The following is a 21,758-nucleotide window of genomic DNA, read 5'->3' on the forward strand; positions in this document are numbered from 1 at the left end:
CATCTTGTGTGCTTTCGATATTGTTACCACGTCTGTCTCTTGAATCATTCGCATTTGCTGGATGATATTTTGCTCGATTCGGCATCTATTCAGATAGATTTATAGGACTTTGAATTCCATATTCGTTTCTCGTTCTTTTCTATCAACGCCTTCCTGTAGGTCGAACAATTAAAGCTCCGTTAACGTGTCTGATATAAACCTGGGATCCGCATCTTCTGCAGACTCCCTTATTATCTTTGACTTCTTCGCAATTTCTGCAGATATATCCCAGTTTATGGCATTTGAAGCATCTCTCTATTTTCGGTAGCACTTTGCAGAGACAAGGTGTTAATGCTATTCTGAGTCGTTTGACCTTCTCCAGCTCTTTACTGTATTCCTGTCCAAATTCAACTAACACGACTTGGTTGGCTCTCCACGTTTGTTTTAACAACTTGACGTTTATACCGCTATCCTTTCCTTCGATTATTTTCAGTGTTCGTTTTCTGTAATCATTCATTTCTTCTCTGGTCACCTAACGGGTATATGTCCCTTAGTTGGAGCATTATACTTGCACTCAAAACTCACAAAACATTCTCCAACATTCCTTTTATCTCTATTGTTTTGTTCTCTATGCCTGTTTCTTTGTTAAATTCTAGGATTATATCTCCCGCTCTCGATTTCCTTGCGTCATCTTCTCGTATTTCTGTCGCTTTCCCTGCTTCTCTTCATCTCACTGCCTGTCCTCGAATTCGTCTTGCTCCTTTAATTGCTTCATTTTTCTCTGTACCGTTCGCCACTAGTTCGATCAAGTGTTCGATGTAAGTCTTTTTTTTTATACCTGATGTTTTCCATTAACGTTTTCTAATATGTCATTAGCTTCGCCGTATCCTCGCTCAGAATATCTATCATTACGTCTGATGTGTTGCTGCCTATTCGAACGCCACATATGGGTCTCACAAAACCATTTGCCACACAACTCAGTGCTAAAATGGTTAATAATGCAACGGCTATTACCTTAACCAGGCATAGAATCCATAGGTATCAAAAATTATGATCTTGTGAGTAATATCAATTCTAGAGGAACATTTCTAGTGTAAGTATAAAAGTTCTGTTTTAGTTGTACAAATAAAATTCACTAATATGACACTGTATTTATTTTCAGGTCCAAGGTATGCTTACCATATTTAAAGAAAGCCACAAACTCTCATATAATAAATATCAGCCCACCAATAAGTACAAAAATTAAACCTATATGGTATCAAACACGTGTCGATTATATACTATTCAAGTTTGGAATGTTAATGTGTGCTCTTGGAAGGGCCGATGAATATGAAAATAAGAAATTAAGAATTAAGGAAAATAAGTCTCTCAATTCAAGATTGCCTTACACACGCGTTGTTTCAGGAATACATATGGCTGCGATAGAGATGTTAGTTGGTTCATAATCACAAAATTATAATGAGAAGCTGGAAATAATGGGTGATGCAATGTACACTTTTATTTTGCAAAGACAGAAAATCTGTCACTAATCAGTCTTTAATCTATAAGGCAATATTAAAAAACTGAAGGAATGTCTGATTTTACGCATTATGCGTGTCATTCAGGTGTGAATAATTAACTAAAGGTTTACAATTAATACATGAATGTATAATTTATATTTTAGTAAACAAATCCATTTATTTTACAGATTATAAATATTATTGATAAGACAAACTGTTGCCTCATTCCTTCCTAGAGGAGAATTTGGAACAGATAGATTTGAATAATTATGTATGACAATTGAAAAGAACGAACAAATTGTACAGATAAATCAATGCAAAAGATCATGCAAATATTAATTGTCATCCAAACTAATTTAACCATCGAGTTCGTTAACAAAACTGTAAGCTCAAATACTATCTATTGCTCATTATGTTAAAAAAAATTTATTAGTCTTCGTACATTACAGCACATCGTAGATCAGTCTGATTTATTGCTCAAGCAACCATAATTCAAGAGTTCATTAATACCACTTTTGCAAAAGTTTACAATATGTAAATTTCGTAAATTTTAAAGGTGATGATGCTGGTACAAGGTTTTTGGATCTTAGTTCTTGGACCTCAATTTTGACGTATTTAAATTTCTGATAAAAGCATATAAATGTTTATAATCCAGTTATCAATTACGAATGGAATTTTGCAATTTATCCATGTAATAGTCCTTTCTTTTTGTACGCATCCCCCTATACATACACAGTATCTTTAATCTTGATGGTTTTCGTATGTGCATGTGCGTGTGTGTGTATGTGGGCGTGCGTGTGTGTATGGTAGCAGTTGTAGAAATACAAATGGCATAAGATTTTCTGTAGAATATCAAGGGGATGTGAAGCTGCTATTGCACTGCATACAGCATTTTTACTCCAGATTTATTTGAATTGTTCTCGTTTAGAAAATTAAAACTGAATGACATATCCCTTAAAACAGCACGCCGGTAACCACGACACCTAACAGATCCAAGGTTCCTTTATCTTAGATTAAGGCCTGCTTTCTTTCTTTCCAAACTTCTTTACATTGCGTTACATTCTTAAGACTCTCTGTAAGTTACAAAGAACAGAAACACTACATGGATCATAAAATTGTAATAGTTTAACTTATATAATCTTGAACATTTTAAATCCGTTTACGTTGTTTTGCTTGTTGTATATGTTTATCACCTGACGCTGAACCAACTACTACTGCCATCATCCCTTTCTAAAATTTGGAAAATCCACCTGGTCTAATAAAACCTTGCTTAGGTTGCAAATGTGTTTTTACTGTATCCAGCAGAAATGAAACTACATTGACAGAAGTACTAGCTAGTTCTCCACGCCCATTTGAAACAACATTAAATCACCTTGTTAAACAATAATATATTAAATGTGACTTGAACTTTTGAATTTGAATTTATAAACATCTCAGGAATGATTATGTTTTTCATACTATTCATATCATTATACTTTCAGTGATTTATTATGTGTTGTCATCTGATATATTAACTGCTTGATTATATTTTACAACGATCCTTGCATACAAAACACTGTTTTTACTGCTCCTACGAGTGGATAGTTCTTCGTTTTATATTCTTATGTCGCATTGATTATAAAAGTGTGTGTTATTGTTTTTATGCAGTCATGTATAATTATGTACATACAAATTCGCGATTAAGTAGCTGTGCGTTCAAATTCAATTCCGAATAATGCTCTAAAAAGCATCCCAGACAACGAACGGCAAGATGGTGGCGACACCATACCCGCACAATATTGCCACTTCCAAGGAGCAGCTGATTTGTAGCTATCCGTAATCGGATCCGTTAGCTAAAATGCCAGAACGCGTTACCAGCACGTCCTAGACTAGCGTAACACGCCGTGTGAATCGCGCAGCGCCAGTACCATCGTAACACGCGTGCCATTCCTCCATTCATGAATCTTCTCAGCAATGACGTAAGGTCACATTTGCTAATGGGGAATCTATGTTTGCGATGTCAGTAGATGTTCAATATATGAGTAATGATAGATGTTTAGATAGTTGTTTTCCTATATTTACAGTTACTGAGAAAGTCATACATATTTCTTTCAACCCGTTATGAACTAGAAATATTATTTATAAAATAAGATTACTTACAAAATAAAAATTCATGCTGTTGCATCCCTAACTTCGCCTTGTGTAATTTCTTAAATAACATACTGTCATCGTGTCTAATACAGCCCTCAACTGCATGGATTTGTAACGTTGAATTGAAAAAAAATATATATAAAGTAAATGTATATATTTTTATAATATAGTAATTAACGACTTTATCGAAAAAATCGCCGTATCGAGCTAGTTTATAAAAAATAATAAAGTCGAGTTCTTACATCTTTGTTTCGAGTCGGTGTATCTATTTTGGAATTAAAATAAATAAATTGCTTGGTTTAATCATTTTTCATATTCGCTTATAATTTATATGGAAACAGCTTCCCCATTAGTAAATGACAGCCTACACCACTACCACACGTGTAGCTATGGTGAGCTGATAGTGTCATTACCACGGCCGTGTAACCCGTGTGCTATATGGCGGTGCTTTAATAGTGCCGTGATACAAGTGTCGCCGCAGTATTAAGAGTATGCCGTTACGAGAGCTGAGTAGGAGCACTGTCTTAGCACAGTTCGGCCACGGAATTCGTTCCACCCGTTATCACTGGCGTGCCAATCGCTGGTTATTTGGGATATTGTAGTGCATGTGGCAGACTAGTTTCTTGTCATCGTCAAGAGGAGATGGATTCTCACTCCCCCCTTTTTGAATTTTGTTAATTGTTATGTATATATTTTATAATTTGTAAATTGTTTACAATTTCTGCCTTTTCTGTATCCCTATGTCTGCACTGTGGATTCAACTTATGCATGATCTATTTGATATTCATCTTTTATTACATATAACATTGTATATGTAATGCACTTTTGTTATGTAGTGCTCAGATTTGTAATTCTCAGATTCTTTAATTCTATGGTAAAGCAACTTATTCGATTAACACATATTTATTACGCATAGATATAAATAATTAGAAAAATATGATCAAAACGATTTTAAATATGTTGTTGCAATTGTATATTTAAGATCTGAAGGTGTAGATCGAATTAGTGTCCGATGTTTTACGTGAGCCAATCGACGTATCGAGTAAGGCTATGAAATATGGAAACCTTTTACTATTCCTCGATCCTTTTCCATAGAAATGAATGATTAGTTCTGCAATACGAGAAGTCCGAATTAGTGAGATCTCTTCGAACATAAGCAGTTTGTAAGTAATACATTTTTTCTTTTTGAAATATTTGCCTTTGCATAGAATAGAACGTTTGGATATAAATGCGTGTCTTATATCCATTTCGGTCTAATTCTTTTATAGCTTTTGTGCAGAAGTAATATTGACTATACCTGATTTTTCCAATAGTTCTTTGTTTAATAGATTTTATTGACGTAGATGCATCATTTGAGGGATGTATCTATCTACTTTGGAGTTCTATCAGTTTCGTTTTCTGCTCGCTACTTTCCATTTTCAGTTCCGTATACTTATCCTTTATCACCATCACATATATAAGATTATAATAACTTTTTTGTCCTTAAATTTTACGGATATTTCAATTAAATTTCCTTTGATTAAATAAACGGAAAATAAAAAGAAGTAACACGCACCATTTCGTGCATACGTCGCATCGTAATTTGCATCTGACTGTTTTGAAAGGCACACACTTTACTTAACGTTTCCAATGATTCAGTCAGCGGAGTAGAAAAATATTCTACTTTCGTAATTGTCGGCTCTTGTAATTCTAAGGTAAATACATTCATCTGCCGATATCTTGAACACTGTTTTTTGGCTAAATTATAGAAGAACAAATATATTATAAGTAATATAATAAACATCCTAATATTAAATTTAACTTTGTTCATCGTTGCCTTGTTGGACACTTCCATAACAATATACAGGGTGTGGCAGATTAGCACCTCAGATATCTTTGAAACTATAAGTTTCATAGAAATTTATGCTGATATAAAATTGCACATTACATAGGGCCAATCCGTTGGAGAAAATAGTTTTTTTACAAGTGGAGGTATGTTGGACATTCGAAGGTCACCATCATTTTTTAAAATGAATTGGTATGTTCATTCTTCCGTAGTAAGACAGAGCATTTTAATAAGACTTACGGTTTTGATAGTAAATGAAACATACGTATGGAAGTGGTGGAAGGCGTACTGTTCGAAGGGCATTTTAATAGTTTGCAAAATAAGTTAAAGATGATAAGATTAGTATTGAAAAATCGGTTCGATTACGTCTGGTTAGGTTGTTCTTCACGTCGCCCATTTTGTAAGTACTGAGTTGCGGATTCCTGAGGATAGCTCACAAAATTGTTGAACTATGGAAAATTATCATTATGAATTTGATTTAAAAGGTAATTGAATTCTATTAGATTGTAAACAAATCTTAATATTTCATTTTAACTAGGTTTACGGGACCCGTTAATTTGACGGGTTTCGAACTTTGAAATGAAATACGTAAAAAATCCATAGCATTAATCTTAACTAATTTGTATCGTAAATATACATTTTTATTAAAAGAGGTTATATACACAATTATTATTTTCTTAAGCTTTCTAAATTTTGACATTTTTATGTGGTATACCTATTTCTACGAAACCCGTCAAATTGACGGTCTAGCAGATTACGTAAACAATGCTTATATATTTGCTTCATTTGTAACATTATACCTCCAATAGTAAATATAAGAGTGAACGAGAAGTCGGAGATGCCTCAAACTCATTGTATATATTTCAATAGCGGCTCGATAATGTGACATAAAGTAAACTGTTTGCCCTGGGTGCCCTTCTACAAAATTGCTTATCAGAGAGATCCCCGCGTCATTCCAAACTCAAAACAAGTTGCAGACCAAATTTCGTGCCGAAAAGATATTCGGTTCATGTGTTGGTTCAATGTAACAGCACACACAAGCAACCTTTAAAGCCGGTGATAGCCGACGTTAGGCTGCAGTATGGTTTGAGTTCGTATGCTGTGAGTATTAGTTTTCAACGATATCCGTAGATGTCTCGAAGGCACGAGCTGGTCTTCAGTATAGTTGTTGCAGTGACAGTGGTAAGAACATTTTTCGAAGACAGTGTGCAAAAGTTCCGGTTATTATAGTCTTCGCTTATTGTAAGTATTTACAATGGTGTAATTGAATTTGGGCACAATATTTTTTACTTTCGCCGATTACCCTTTTATAGCAATCATGAGTAGAAACAGGAGATATAATAAGAAATTGACCAAAATTACCAATATCAATGAGGAGTGTTCTGAAGTTAGCTCCGAAGAAGATCAATATGAATTAGGTGAAAGTGAAGATTCTAGTGAATATTCTGAATCCACTGAAACTGGAGAAATGAAAGGATCTTTGGATAGTGAAGAGAAAAACTTCATCAATGTGCGTCGTAAGAAGAAAAGGACGCGAATTATTTCTAGTTCTGACACCGAGGATGAAAAGACGAGTATTTCAAATACATCCCGAGATGTAAAGGAAGAAATTGAAATTTCAGCTGACGGAACACAGTGGGTGAAACTGCAAGCAGGAAAATCTGCGCGCAGGCCGCCTGTGCATATGATATTCAAGGATATCGCAGGACCTACTGGTTACGCAAAAAGAAATATTATGTCGGGTTGTGTAACTAGTGCTTTTGAATTGATAATTGACACTCACATTAGTAAACACATAAAAGAATGCACCGAAACCGAGGCACGTCGAGTTTTGAAAAACGACTGGACAATCACAGTTTCCGAATTACTTAGTTTTCTGGCAGTACTATTTGCCCGGAGAGCGTACGGAACAAGAGCATTGAAAGTATCTTACCTATGGTCAAAAAAATGGCGACCTCCTTTTTTCCGAAACACAATACCCAGAGATAGGTTTATAGGAATTCTGAGGTTTATACGTTTTGACAAAAGAAGCGAACGATCCGAAAGGTTACAAACCGATAAATTTGCACTGATATCTGAAACATGGAACAGATTTATAAGTAACAGCCAGGCTTGTTATAAGGCACAACAAAATATCACAGTAGATGAACGGCTATTTCCAACGAAAGCCCGTTGCAGGTTTACACAATATATGCCAAATAAGCCGCATAAATTTGGCATTACGTTTTGGTTAGCGGTTGATGTTCAATCAAAATATATTTTGAATGGTTTTCCTTACTAGAAAAAAGATGAACCTCGATGCTCAAATTCGTTGGGCCAGTTTGTAACACTAAAATTAGCCGAACCATATTTACAACGAGGTAGAAACATCACGACAGATAATTTATTTACAAGCATCCCGCTAGCTAAAAAATTGCTTGCATTAAAGACAACCTTGGTTCGGACCATCCGCTCGAACAAAAGGGAACTGCCAAAACTAGCGAAAGAAACAAAGGAAAAGATGGCGTTATTTTCCTCAAATTTATATAAATCAGAAGACTGCACCCTTACTGTGTATAAAAGTAAACCGAAAGTAAAAGTTCTCCTTCTAAGCACCAAACACAGAAATATACAAATAGAAAACAATAGAAAATGTGTTCCAGAAGCTATTACTTTTTATAATAAAACAAAGTTTGGTGTCGACGTCGCAGACCAGACGGCACGCAAATATAGCGTAAAAGCGGGGTGTTTCCGATGGCCCCTTCAAGTTTTTTATAATATTTTAGATTTAGCAGCGATAAACGCATGGATATTGTATAAAGAATGTACCAGATCGAAAATATCCAGAAAAAAGTTTATATTTTGCTTAGCCGAGAAATTGGCTGGAGAAAACAAGGAGAACCGTCGTCAAAGTTCAGACGTTTCTGTTCTGTCACCGTCAACATCAGGAGTCCGAAAAAGTTGCGAAATGGGCTACTGTAATAAAAATAAAAGCAGTAATTGCTGTATGTATTGCAAGAAGATCGTATGCGGAAAATGCACAAAAGAAATTCACATCATATGTAAAAAATGTGCTCAATAAAAACGATTACCGTGTAGTGTTAATTATTGTTATCATTTCCATGATAACTTAAAAAAAATTTTTGACTTCTTTATACTTTATTTTTACGTGATACCTTATATTGTGCAACTCAAACTTAGTTTGAATAAATTGATTTTTTAAAGTAAATACATATTTTCACATACCCGTCAATTTGACGGGTACTCGTAGAGATAGGTATATAAAAAACGCCTGTAAACCTAGTGTTAAATAGTGAGATAAAATACTCTTTACAAAACTACAAGAATGGATACATACCTCTCTGTTATTATTATTTCATAAAGAATTCTAATTGCAATTATATCGTTCACTACGATAAAAAATATTTCTCAGAAAATTGTAAACACTAAATTAGAGAACCAAGCAAAACATTTTCAATAATTACATATATGAAAAAGACTTGAATATTCCAACAGAAAGATGTCCTAAGCAGGAGTTAGATAAATCAAACATTCAATTTCAATTTCAGAATGCATCTATAAAAGGTAAAATATTTTGAAAACTTTAATTACAGTCTTTAATGCATGCAGTTGGACAGTATTTCAATTTTTAAGAAAATTGATAATAGTCAACCATTTTGAAATGGTCGGAATGTTTGCCGCTTGAGCAATAAGTGACTAACAAATAAATGCATAAATTTCAGACTTATGAACATATGGATTAAATCTTATGCAGACACGTTTATAACCAAGTTACTGAATAATAATCAACACTGAGTAATCAGTTTGAAGCTTAAACGATTACACCTCGCATACATTTAAAAATATTGCAAACGCGAAAAGCAGGTAGTTTATCATAAACTCTTCTAAAAGAACGGACGAAGCCAATAGAAATGTTTATTGAAGTAATCAAGTTCTAAAGTTCTAAGCAACTCGATGGCCCTTACCTGCCAACGTTTCATAGCAAGTAAGTTCTGAAGTTCTATGAAATCCGATAGGGCTGCTTACTATCAATGTATCAAAGGAAGTTCTCAAATTCTCAGTTCTACGTTTAAAGCTATGTGTGTTCTATATATCTATGTAAAGTGATGGTTCCTATCAATTATGACGGAGACCTATCTGCAGTAAGTCAGGGAAGCTCGAAGCGGTTAACTATCCAAATGCTTTAAGATGTAAAACGTATTTTAATCTAAAGAAATCTATCGTTACAAGGTATCCGCTCACGTACAACTTTTCACGGGCTCGCGAACGCAGAAAAAATCACCGAAACGGGGGTTATTTCGAAACTGCGAAACTATAGTTACTTGGGCGCTAGCTGCTCAGAAAACAGCAAAGAAATAGGCTACACGACTCCAGGAAACACGGGGCGGAACAACCCTCGAAACTTTGAAATGCTTCTCCTCTTGACTACGCCTAGCCGAGTACACACATTCGGATCGCGGGATACTAAAGTCACGGCTTTTTTATTTATGGCCTCGACGTGGGTTTAAGTAACAAGGGCTGCGGGAAACTACGCAACACGCCGCGAATGACCGGGGATCACCATCCGCTTCACGATATAAGATACAATATACAATATGCGATACAAGAAATGCGGCATGAAAATGGAACGCTTTAGCGAATAAGCACTCACGTTCTCTTCTTCAAGTTCCTGAAGACTCGTTTAAGCTCGTTCTCGCTGTTTCTCTCTATCGTTTTCTCTTGACACACTTCTAAATTGCTACTAATCTTTACTCGAGTTAAGTCGCTCGCTAATTGAATTCGCTGGTGGTCTTCGGGTCTCCTGGATCCTCCTCGGGGCTCCTTGGTAGGGTGGGCTGTACGCTTCGGTATTGTTCGGGGTATCGATCTGTGGATTTCGGGGATCTTCTCTTTTCGCCCCCTCGGGTGTCTTTGAGGAGGGACCTCCTAATCATTTAAACTGCGGCGCGCATCGCTCACCTGCGAGTCCGCTGGACTCTTGGACCTGTATTTACGGGATTGCGGGGAGGGAGTGGAGGTTCTTCTCATACCCGGAAACCATCCTTGTCATGTCAGTGGACGACGGGCAGCGGTCATATCTTCGCAGGGCCTTGGATAGTGTTCATTGGATTGAGGGGTCTCCTTCATTTACCCACTTTCCAACTCCTCCACCGTCGAGCCCGTCACGCTACCTTGGCGTACAGCCATGCCGCGAACCTGCAGTCTGCTTATCCGATGAAGGGACATCTTCAGGGTCGTTTTCTCCATCAGCTCGCTAGTCGAATCCTTAAGATAGAGATGGAAGAGCGAGAATTACTACTTAGAATTACTTAGAATATATCGTTATTTTATCAGAAATACTATCACCCTTTTAATACAATTCTTTACAACACTCGAGTATTTTAGAAAGTCTTCCGCGAGTTCTCGCGTATCACATATATTTAGATTTCGCCGTAGCCGAAGCTTGGTAACCGATCGGTTGGAGCGAACCGCCGCTTAGCTGGATCGACCCATTATCACATCACGACCGAATCTACATCGACCTTCTACACTTACGGATCGGCAAGCTAGAGCGGACCGCCGCTTAGTGGATCCGTATCCGAACTTTGGGAAATTAGACTGAATGCGCTGAGCCGAGGATAAAAAAAGAACTCGACGCGCGGGAAGGAGGAATTTCCTACGTCGATTAGTGCGAGAATACGCGGGCGTCGAAAGTCAAGCATCGTTCTCCAGCTATTCAGCCACCCTTGACGTAGCTGTTCAACGTACCGGCCGTCCTGCACCGCCGCCTTCATCGCCGAATACAGAACCGTCCAGCATCACCGAGCAACCTCGCTGGAAGGTCACCCCTTTGACATTTCCGCCTCGTAGCCCGCATACTGGGACCATTCCAGAAGGGACTCCACGTTGCCAGCGGTATCTAGAACAGAAAGCTGATTAATGCAGCGATTCAAGTCATCTAAGGTAGGGGATCGTCATTGCTTACCGCGACCGTGTGTCGCGAGCCATAACGAACCCGGTGTCCACCGCAATTCAGCGCGCAGATTTCGGAAACGACTACGTGTCGATCATGGTCAAACAGGAAATTTTCCCAGACTTGAGACGTGACATTATCTGCTTCCACATTTCAAACGAATGTGAATCATACACTTCCTTTCTAAGGTATACTGTTTCTAGATGTCTACGTATCGAAGCAATAGAGTATTAATGCTTCATAAAACGCGATATCGCATTTCATATCAACAGTTCGAAGTATGTAAGTAGATTTTAATGCTCTATACATCTCATTATGCTTATCTGCTTCTACAATTCAAAAGAATGTGGTTTGTATACTTCCTTGCAAGGGGATTGCGCTTCTAGATGTCTACTTTTCGATTCAATAGAGTTCTATTGCTTCATTCAACGCGATGTCGCATCTCATTTCAATGCTTCATGATAAGATGTAATATTCAATGCAACGTGTTATGTTTATCTGCTTCTACACTTTCAAAGAATGTGATTCCTACTCTTACTTGCCTAGGGATGGCGTAGTATGTAGTGCAGGATTCACATTCTTCCGAAGTTTAAAAGCAGATACATATAAGGCATAGTATTGAATGTACATCTTATCATGAAACATTGAAAAGTGATGCGATATCGCGTTGAATGAAATGTTAGAACTCTGTTGCTTCGTAACGCAGACATTTAGGAACGCTATCCCGTTCCAAGTCATTTTAGGATTCAATAACTTTTGAAGCTTATAAGGAGATAATCGTAAGGCGTTGCATTATGTTGCAAGTAAGTTGTAAGTTTGTATGCAACGCAATTATGCTTATATAACTATATTACTGGGATCCATATTACAATGTATACGATTTTAACATATAGATGTTACTCTATAGCGCTTCCAAGTGCCAGATTGTCAATGTAATTGACTTTCAGAGTTCTATGCAACGCGATGGAAATTCTTAGTCCTTAATACAACTAGTAATTATTCTAAGTATAAACTAAGTTACCATGAGCAAATAGTAATTAGATTACGAATTTGGAACTAGTAACCACATTGAGGCAACGAGAGGTCTTTATGGCGCGACTTGGAAGAGAGAACTTGCTGGAGTGAGAACCCGGAATCGAATCACACCTCCCAAGATGCGTTAACGACCTCCTCGACAACTTGGAATAAGAGACGCCCGAGTGGGATCTCGGCGTCGTGTGATGGGATTAGCGGCGTGTGCCGCTGAGGCGGTCGCGTTCTCGGGCGTCGCGGCGCATCAACTCATTGCAACGTAAGAAAACAGAATATAATATGGACTTATAAACTGTGGCTTAAAAGTAAATTGTGTGGTATTCGTGTCAGTACAATATTGTGTCGTGTAGAATTTATATACTAGGATTTTGAAATACGAACTTAGAATGTAGGAGATATTTACATAGTTCTAAAAATAGTATTTTGTGGATGGAATACCGGGAAACGAGAAGTCGAAGTGTCCTCGGTATAGCGAGGGCTGTCGGCATTGGCTCCTGTAGGGATTGGTCTTGCTGGGACGTCCCTGGATTGAGCGAGACAGCGGGTAACACCCCTCCATACGTGTGACAGAGACAGTGAGTCGCTCCGTGAGTGCGAGCGAGATGGTGCACGGGATCGCTAGTGCGAGTGAGACAGCGAATGTGGCCTTTATGCCGGGAGAGACGGCAAGCACCTCTGCAAGTGCGAGCGAGACAGTGGATGCAATCCTTAGTGAGAAAGAGATGGTGAATCTCTCTGTGTTTGTGAACGAGGTGCCGACTGTAGTCCTTGATGTAAGCCAGTCAGCGAGTTGCGGCTGCGAGTTTCCTGTAGTGTAGGAGCGTGGGGCTGTCGCTGTTGTCGGTCTGTGCGTAGGTTGTCGTCTGTTGATAAGTTGATTGGTGATGTTTTCGATAACGTAGGAGACGGATTTTCTGTTGGTAAATGAGGTTGATCTATATTATTCGATGAGGATGCTGGTGTTGGGTGCGGCGGAGGTGGAGGTTTGGAAGATTTTGGAATTGGAATGTCGAAGATATTTTCGTCAGAGTTGCTGGAATAGGAAATAGGATTTACGCTGACCGGATTGCGTGACAAAGCGTCGGCATTAATATTGACCTTTTCTGGCTTGTACACTATATAGTACTTGTACTCTGCCAATTACAGCCAATAAACGAGTATGCTAGACGGATCTTTTACAGAATTCATTCAGATCAACGGCCAGTGGTCTGTGACGAGCATGAAAGATCTCCCGTAAATGTACTGTCCGAAATAATGGACAACGTAAATGATTGCTAAGCACTCCTTTTCGATCGTTGAAAAATTTCTTTCCGCGTTATTTAGCAAACGAGAAGCATAGAAACATCTAGAAACTTAGAAAGATTTAATAATATAAGTAGAGTTAGTATGCATGCAGGAAACGGCAGATTTAGTAGAATTTGTAAAATTAGTATACATGCGCGAAACAGCGGATTGAGAGGAATTAGTATGCTTATTGGAAACAGCGGATTCAGAGGAATTAGTAAATAATGAATAAAGTGCTGGTTCGCGTTTCGGCGCTTTGAGGATGGGAAGCGGTTCCAAATGAATTTTGGGTACCGTAATCGCGATTTCCGTGTCTGTTTCATTAATTATGCGAGCTATCGCGTGACCATTTCGAACTTTGACAATCGCGTTACCTAAGTACACTTTCTTCGAGATCTGCATTCGGAGAATAATTCCATCACCGACGCCTGAATTAATTATTTGGACGCGTATTCCCGAATGTGTCTGCGGAGGAAGCGTTATTTTCCCTAAGACGACTTCTCGCCGTGCAAACGGAATTCTGTTTCCATGCCAAAGTATATACTTGTTTCGGAGAGAGATATCTGTATCAGCACAAAACCCGGAAGCTAGGATCCCTGCGGTTTTGATTGGAAAATATGCTCCTACATGTACTCTAGAATTCAAAGCCTTCTGTTTGATTACGTTGATCTCGACCCCAGTGTCAATCATCATCACTACGGGTTGAATTAACGCACTCGACTGCATAATGTGGGGACACTAGTTTTCCTGGTAATATTTAGTGCTGCTCTTCTATCGCTATTTCCGAATCGTTTCTGGACAGGGCGGAAATTCAGCGATCGGGGTCGACCTCGCGTATCGTCTCGTGGTGGAACTGGAGGCTGTTAGCGTTCTTCGAATACGGAAGCCAACTATTATTTGCAATATTATTAATAAACTGTCTCTTCTGGCACCCATCGACTATATGTCCCGGATATCTACAGTATCTGCATACTATTTCCTACCGATCGAGTGGCCCGTACTGACCGCGCAATGGTCCCGTTAAAGGAGTCCGTTCCTGTCGGACGTTCCTAGCGGTATCGTCCCGAGGGTAAGTACACTCGCGGGTGGTATAGCCACGGCAATTACATTTAGCGCAGGCCTGTTCCTGTCGGCGTTCGGAGCGGAAATTTTATAGGCGGAGAAGCGAAGCATTGAGCCTTTCATTGTCAAGTTCTTATCGCTTATATAATTCTCTGTGTGCGCGAGTGCGTCTCTGTACGAATCATAGATACGCGTACACATTGAAAGGCGAATTTCTGGAATGAGTTGGTGAGAGAGACGTGGCGATTCGCTCTGTGTGTGCGAGCGAGGTGACGACCATAGCCCTTGATGTAAGCGAACCAGTGAATTGTGGCTGCGAATTGCCTGTAGCGAAGGTTAAGGCGCGTGAGGCCGATTGTGGATTGAGAGGATGGCAGGCGGTATACCTGACGTTATATTAAGCATCGCATTATACATATCAGCTCCTATGTTTCAAAAGAATATGAATCTTAGAGTTCCTTGCAAGGGGATTTCGCTTCATAGTGTCTGCAGTTTAAAGCAATGGATTTCTAATGCTTTACGCATCGCGAATGTGCATTCCATTTCAGCGCTTTAAAGTAAGTAGGCTTTAATGTTCTGTGCACGGCATTGTGCTTATCTGCTTCTACTCGTCAATGGAATGTGGTTACAACAGCTCCATGCAACAGAATGTCGCTTCATAGTTTCTGCGTGTCAATGCATTAGTGTTTCAATGCTCCATGGAATACGATAGCGCATCTAGTTTCAAAGATTCACAGTTAGTTAGATGTAATCTTCTATGCATAGAATGATGCTCATCTGCTTCTATATTTGACGATAATGTGAATACTATAGTTTCTCATAGCGAGATGGAGCTTTGTAGTGTCTACGTATCAAAGTAATTGAACTCTACTATTCCATACAATGTAATGGCGCATCTCATATCAACGTTCAAAAGCAAGTAAATTATAATGTTCAGTGCATAGCATTATCCTTATCTGCTACTGCACTGCCAAAGAATGTGAATTCCACAATTCCTTGCAAGGGGATTGCGCTTCATAGTGTGCACATGCCAAGGCAATAAAGTTCTGTGGCTACCTGCAATTCGTTGGCGCATCTCCTTTTAACGTTTCAATGCATGTTACGTTCTATGCATTGCACTATGCTTATCTGCTTCTGCACTTCAAAGTGATGTGAAGTTCTAGTGATGCAGTTCCTTGCAGCAGGATGGCTTCTCAGTTGAATGTTACAATGTAAGTGAGTTGCAAGCTTCTGTACAAACAACTATACTTACTTGGTTCTACACAACAATTGAATGCAATTTCTACAGATACATTTACCTCTATGAAACTTCAAAGTGTCAACATGCCAAAGTAATTGACATTGAAATTTCCATGTAAGGCGATCGCGCTTCACAATTCTACATTTCAAAGTAAGTAAGTTATAAGGTTCTATACAGCGCAGTTATGCTTATATGGTGCTATATTACAAGGTATGTATTTTTTACATACCGATATACCGATTCATGTAACTGTACCGGTCTTCTAAGTGTTAACTTGCCATAGTAATTGACTTCCGAATGTCCATGCAACGCAATGGCGCTTTTCAGTTCAACGTTTCGAAGCAAGTACGTTGTAAGTTTCCATGCCATGCAATTATGCTTACTAAATTTTCAACATTCCAATGTAGGCAATTTCTACAGATCCAAATAACTGTATAGCTCTTCTAACTTTGAACTTCTGAAAGTAGTTAACTTCTGAAGGTCCATGGCGCTACTCTGTTCTACATTCAAAGGTAAGTAAGTTGTAAGGTTCTATACTACTAGCTTCTATAGTACTGCTTACTAGTTTCTACATTACTATGTATGTTATTTCTACAGTTCCATGTTACTGTATATAACTTCATAGTGTCTACTTGTCAATGTAATAGAGTTCCAAAGGTCCATGCAACGCGATGGTATTTCTCAATTCTACAATTCAAAGTTCTACAATTAAAAGTATCTGTTGAAATCACACTTCATGATGTTCAAAATAAATATTTCAAATTAGTATTTATATTTATTCTTATCATATCTTTTAGATGATTGCCAATGTATCATCTTCACTAAATACTCCATAACGGAGTATTCTGTAATGTTCTATGCATAGCACTACGCTCATCTGCATCTACATGTCTAAAGAATGTGAATTCTACAGTTCCATGCAACGGGATGGTGCTTCATAGTGTCAGTGTGTCAAGACAGTAGATCTCTAATGCTCCATGCAATGCGATCGCACATCTCACTGTAACGTATCAAGGAATGTAAGCTGTAATCTTCTACGCACAGCATTAAGCTTAACATATTTGCCGCCGGTGACCTACGAGACGTGTAAAGCCTGAGCGCCGGCAACGTATCGGCAACTTAAATCCCAAATCCCCGCCGGCCACATTCGTTTTTCTCTAATCACTGAGTAGCCAAAAAAAATATTTAAAACATTATATATTTTCGTCAAATAGAACATTTTATTTGCATATTCATCATATACAATTTAACGGTAATTAGAAAAATAAGCAAAATCCAAATTTTTAATTTATATTTATATAAAAAAATACAGTTTCTTATTTCATGGTAGACTATTAAATACATACAACATAAACAGAAAGAAAGTTTTAAAATTTAACGCAAGTGTGGTATTTCTCGAAACATTGTCCGAGGTGTTAAGGTACTAAGCACTCAGCACACATTAAGTTATTTACGCTTCTGTTTTTACCAGCAAAGCAAACTTTACACGGACGTCGTACGTATCGGTTTTCTACCCTGATCCAAGAATCCTGGTAACTTTATGCTTCTTCATATCACCCGAAAGTCTCATGGGGCTATCAAATATAGGTGTGCGAGGTGTACAGAAATACTTAAACTATTAGAAGCAGTGGTACTAGAAGTATCAGTTAGTAAATCTTGTATATTTGCGAATTCCTCGATCCAAGAACGTCCAACAATATGTAGAAATTGTTTATATTTTATAATGTCACTCAATTCAAGAAATAATCTAAATGCAATAAACAATACGCAATTTAAAAGAAACAAGACTGCCTTCTTTGTCCAGTTCACCGTTTTTCTCGTTATGGAATAGTATGACAAATGCTGATCAGCCAAATCTACACACATCATATATTTTGTGATGTGGTGACGTCACAAGGCTCGCTCACCCCCCCCCCCCCCCCTTCTTCGGTTAGACTAGCTCGCTGATCACCCATGCGAGAAGCACGACACGGACCATCGCGATAGCTGTATTTGCGAAGAGCGTGAAGTACGCGATGGTAGAACCATTCCCCCTTCCCCTCTTCTGTTCTCTCTCTCTCTCTCTCTCTCTCTCTCTCTCTCTCTCTCTCTCTATTTTACGTATTAGACTGGCGAGCTGATGGAAGAAGCGACCCAGAAGACGTCCCTTCAGCGGATAAGAAGACCGCGGGTTCGCGGAAGGGCTGTGCGCCGAGGTAGCGTGACGGGCTCGACGGTGGAGGAGTCGGAAAGTGAGCAAGAAGAGACCCAGAAACCCGAGGGGTACAATCCAAGGCCCTGCAACGATATGACTGCTGCCATTGTCCATGGAGACGAATAGGATGGTTTTTGAGTGTGAGAAGAACCTCCACCCCTCCCCTGAGCCCATTGAGAGGAAAATTCAAGATGTACAGCGGACCTGCAGGTGAGCCGTGGACAGCGCGGCGCGTGACACGCGCCGCAGTTCAAATAATCAGGAGGACCCCCTCTAGAGACACAAGAGAGGGCGATCAGGGAAGATCTCCGAAATTCGCCGATCGATGCCCCGAACAATACCGAAGCGTATAGCCCTACCCCACCAAGGAGCTCTAAGGAGGATCTAGGAGATCCGAAGACCCCCTGCGAACTCACTAAGCGAACGATTTAGCCAGCGTGAAGACGACACTAAGCGAGCAACCTAGCAAGCGTTAAGACGATTTTACGGAGCGATTTGGAGGAGAGAGAGAAAAAGAGAGCGAAAGACGGAGCGAGATCCAGAATTTTTGGAAACGAGAGCGTGAGTCCTTATACGCTAAAGCGTCCCATTTTTCCTGCCGCATTTCTGATATCGCGTATTGTATTTTGTATCGTATAACGGGTGGTGATCCCCGGTCATTCGCGGCGTGCCGTATAACATTTAGTAATCCCGCGTCGAGGCAATATAGAAAGAAGCCGTGAGTTCAGTATCCCGCGACCCTAATTTGCGTATTCGGCTAGAAGTAGTCGAGTGAAGGAGTATTTCGAAATTTCGAGGGTTATCTTGCACCGGGTTTCCCCGGGTTGCGTGGTCCATTAGTTTTTGCTACTTCTTGAGTAGCCGGCGCCCAAAAAGTCCCAGCCTCGCAGCTTCAAAATACTCGCTGGTTAGGAAATTCATTGGTTCTGTTACTTTGCATTGGCGAATCCGCGGACAGTCGCATCACGCGGATATTCTGTACACCGACATACCCCCGTTCTTGCGGATTGTAACGGGAAAACCGTCATAAGACATAAAAATGAAATGCGATATAACGTATCATGAAGCATTAGGACTCTACTGCTTCAATGCGTAGACATTAAGAAACGCTAATCCGGAGCAAGGAAGTGTGGCATTTACATTCTTTCGAAGTGTAGACGAGATATACATAACGTGATGCATTGAATATTACATCATATCATGAGGCACAAAATGAGATGCGATATCGCAATTTATGAAGCATTAGAACTCTACCGCTTCGAAACGTGAACATCAAATAACGCTATGCCGTAGTAAGGAACTTTGGCATTTACACTCTTTTGAAGTCTATACGAGATATACATAGCGCATTGCATTGAATAATACAACCTATAATAAGACGTAGAAATGAGCTGCTTTGTCGCGATTTATGAAGCATTAGAACCACTTGTTCGAAACGTAGACATCTGGAAAAGCTATTCCATAGCAAGGAAGTGTGGCATTTACAATCATTTGAAGTGCTAATGAGATATACATATCGGGGTGCATTGAATTACATCTCATCATGGAAGACAGAAATGAGATACGATGTCGCGCTATATGAGGAATTAGAACTGTATTGCTTCGAAACATAGAAATCTAGAAATGGTATTTCGTAGCAGGGAAGTGTGACAATTACATTCTTTTGAATTGTAGTCGATAAATGTATAACGCATGGCATTAAATTACATCTTATCGGTACGCGTCGTCTTTGATGGATCTGCAAGATCGAGCAGTGGACTGTCATTGAACGACACGCTGTTAGCAGGACCAACGATATAGGATGACATATTCGCTCTTCTCATAAGGTTCCGTCAACACACCTATGTCTTAACCGGAGACATCGAGAAGATGTATCGGCAATTCCTCGTAAGACCAGAAGACCGCCGATACCAGCCGATATTGTGACGAGATAACAACGGAAAGGTGAAAACGTACGAGCTGAACACCGTCACGGTCGGACTATCTTCAGCGCCTTTCCTCGCCATCAGATATATTCATCAGCTAGCTGACGACGAAAAGGTGAATGCTCCTTTCGCATCGACCGTGCTCCAGCGAGATCTATACGTCGACGATCTCCTAACTGGCACAGATAATTACGAAGACGCTAGACAACTACGGGACCAGGTAATCAAGCTACTTAACCGCGGCAGCTTTCACATTCAACAATGGGTCTCGAACGAACCCAAACTTTTAGCAGGACTTCCGGAAAGCGAAATTCACCCAAAGTATTTTGGAGACGCCATCATGAAAACTCTCGGGGTTTCGTGGCACGCGCAGAACGACCGAATCATCTATTCCGTGGATCCAAACATCGATACGAGGATCACCAAACGCACGATCTTATCCACCATAGCAAAAATATTCGACCCGTTAGGTTTACTGGCGCCAGTAATAATAACGGCAAAAATATTTATGCAACACCTTTGAAAACTGCAATTGGCCTGGGACGAATCGCTACCAACCATCCTCCATACAGAATGGTCCACGTACGTGAAGGAATTGCAGTTACATAACGAAACATCCTTCGGGTGACACTTATGCGAATCGAAGGTGCGAAGAGTGGAATTACACGGGTTCTGCGACGCGAGCGAACGAGCATACGGAGCGTGCGTGTATGTACGGTCAGTCGACAATCGCGGACGAATTAAAACGAGACTATTATGCGCGAAATTTCTAGTCGCACCAGTAAAAGTTGTCAGCCTTGCACGTCTCGAACTTTGCGTTGCGGTGCTACTGACGTCATTATTTTCTAACGTCCGAGATAGTAATGCAAGCCGATTGGACTCGATTAACTTTTGGACGGATTCCACGATAGTTCTAAATTGTCTGCAACGCGAACCAGCCATGCTAAAAACATTCGTGGCAAATAGAGTGGCCGAAATCCAAGCGAAGACCGATAGCGGCACGTCAGTTCAAACGACAATCCAGCGGACCTTATACAGAGAGGACAAACACCGGAGGAATTCTTGAAGCCCTCCATCTGGCGTCATGGACCATCGTGGTTTGCTGACGATAACAGGGATTGGCCGAAATCTACGTTCAACCTCGTTTCAGAAGTACCCAACATTCGTGCCCATACATGCTTTGCAACGACCATTTCGTGGATGATTTCGCAAAAATCATTGTAACGCAGGACCTCTAACCGTACGAGTGGTCCACGACGCTAATGATCGGATCTTGAGGGTCGTGCAGGCCTCCGCTTTCGAAAGAGATCCGAAATTTGAACAACGGTACAGAGCTGCATCCAAAGGATAACCGGCTCTCGCTGCAGTTATTCTTAGACGAAACGGGAATTCTACGGGTAGGCGGTCGACTACAAAACGCAAACAGAAACATTCGATCCTGCTTCCAAGATCGCATTACATCACCGATCTGATCATTCGTCACACGCATTTAGAGGGACATCATTTGGGTATCAATATCACGCTGGCGACACTAAGGCAGAGGTATTGGTCCATTGATGGTAAGAAATGCATCAGGTGCTTCCGCGTAAAACCACCGGCCGTGAATTACGTAATGGGCACTCTACCTGCAGCACG

At 39.8% G+C, this 21,758-nt stretch overlaps 1 protein-coding gene across 1 annotated transcript; it reads left to right on the forward strand.

The window, feature by feature from the left end:
• Positions 1-7,584: 7,584 nt before the first annotated feature.
• Positions 7,585-9,228, forward strand: LOC143431576 (uncharacterized). Its single transcript, XM_076908413.1, has 2 exons — positions 7,585-8,417; positions 9,188-9,228. The coding sequence occupies exons 1-2, from the start codon at positions 7,934-7,936 to the stop codon at positions 9,226-9,228; spliced, it is 525 nt and encodes a 174-aa protein (XP_076764528.1). The 5' UTR covers positions 7,585-7,933.
• Positions 9,229-21,758: the final 12,530 nt, after the last annotated feature.

Source organism: Xylocopa sonorina, chromosome 18 (genome assembly GCF_050948175.1).
Source record: "Xylocopa sonorina isolate GNS202 chromosome 18, iyXylSono1_principal, whole genome shotgun sequence".
Lineage (NCBI taxonomy): Eukaryota > Metazoa > Arthropoda > Insecta > Hymenoptera > Apidae > Xylocopa > Xylocopa sonorina.

Bases quoted from the DNA above. Each gene is read 5' to 3' on its own strand.
- LOC143431576 (XM_076908413.1), top strand. From the start codon at position 7,934: ATGGCGTTATTTTCCTCAAATTTATATAAATCAGAAGACTGCACCCTT. The intron at 8,418-9,187 runs GTATGTATTGCA...AATCTTATGCAG, and splicing joins AAATAAAAGCAGTAATTGCT to ACACGTTTATAACCAAGTTA.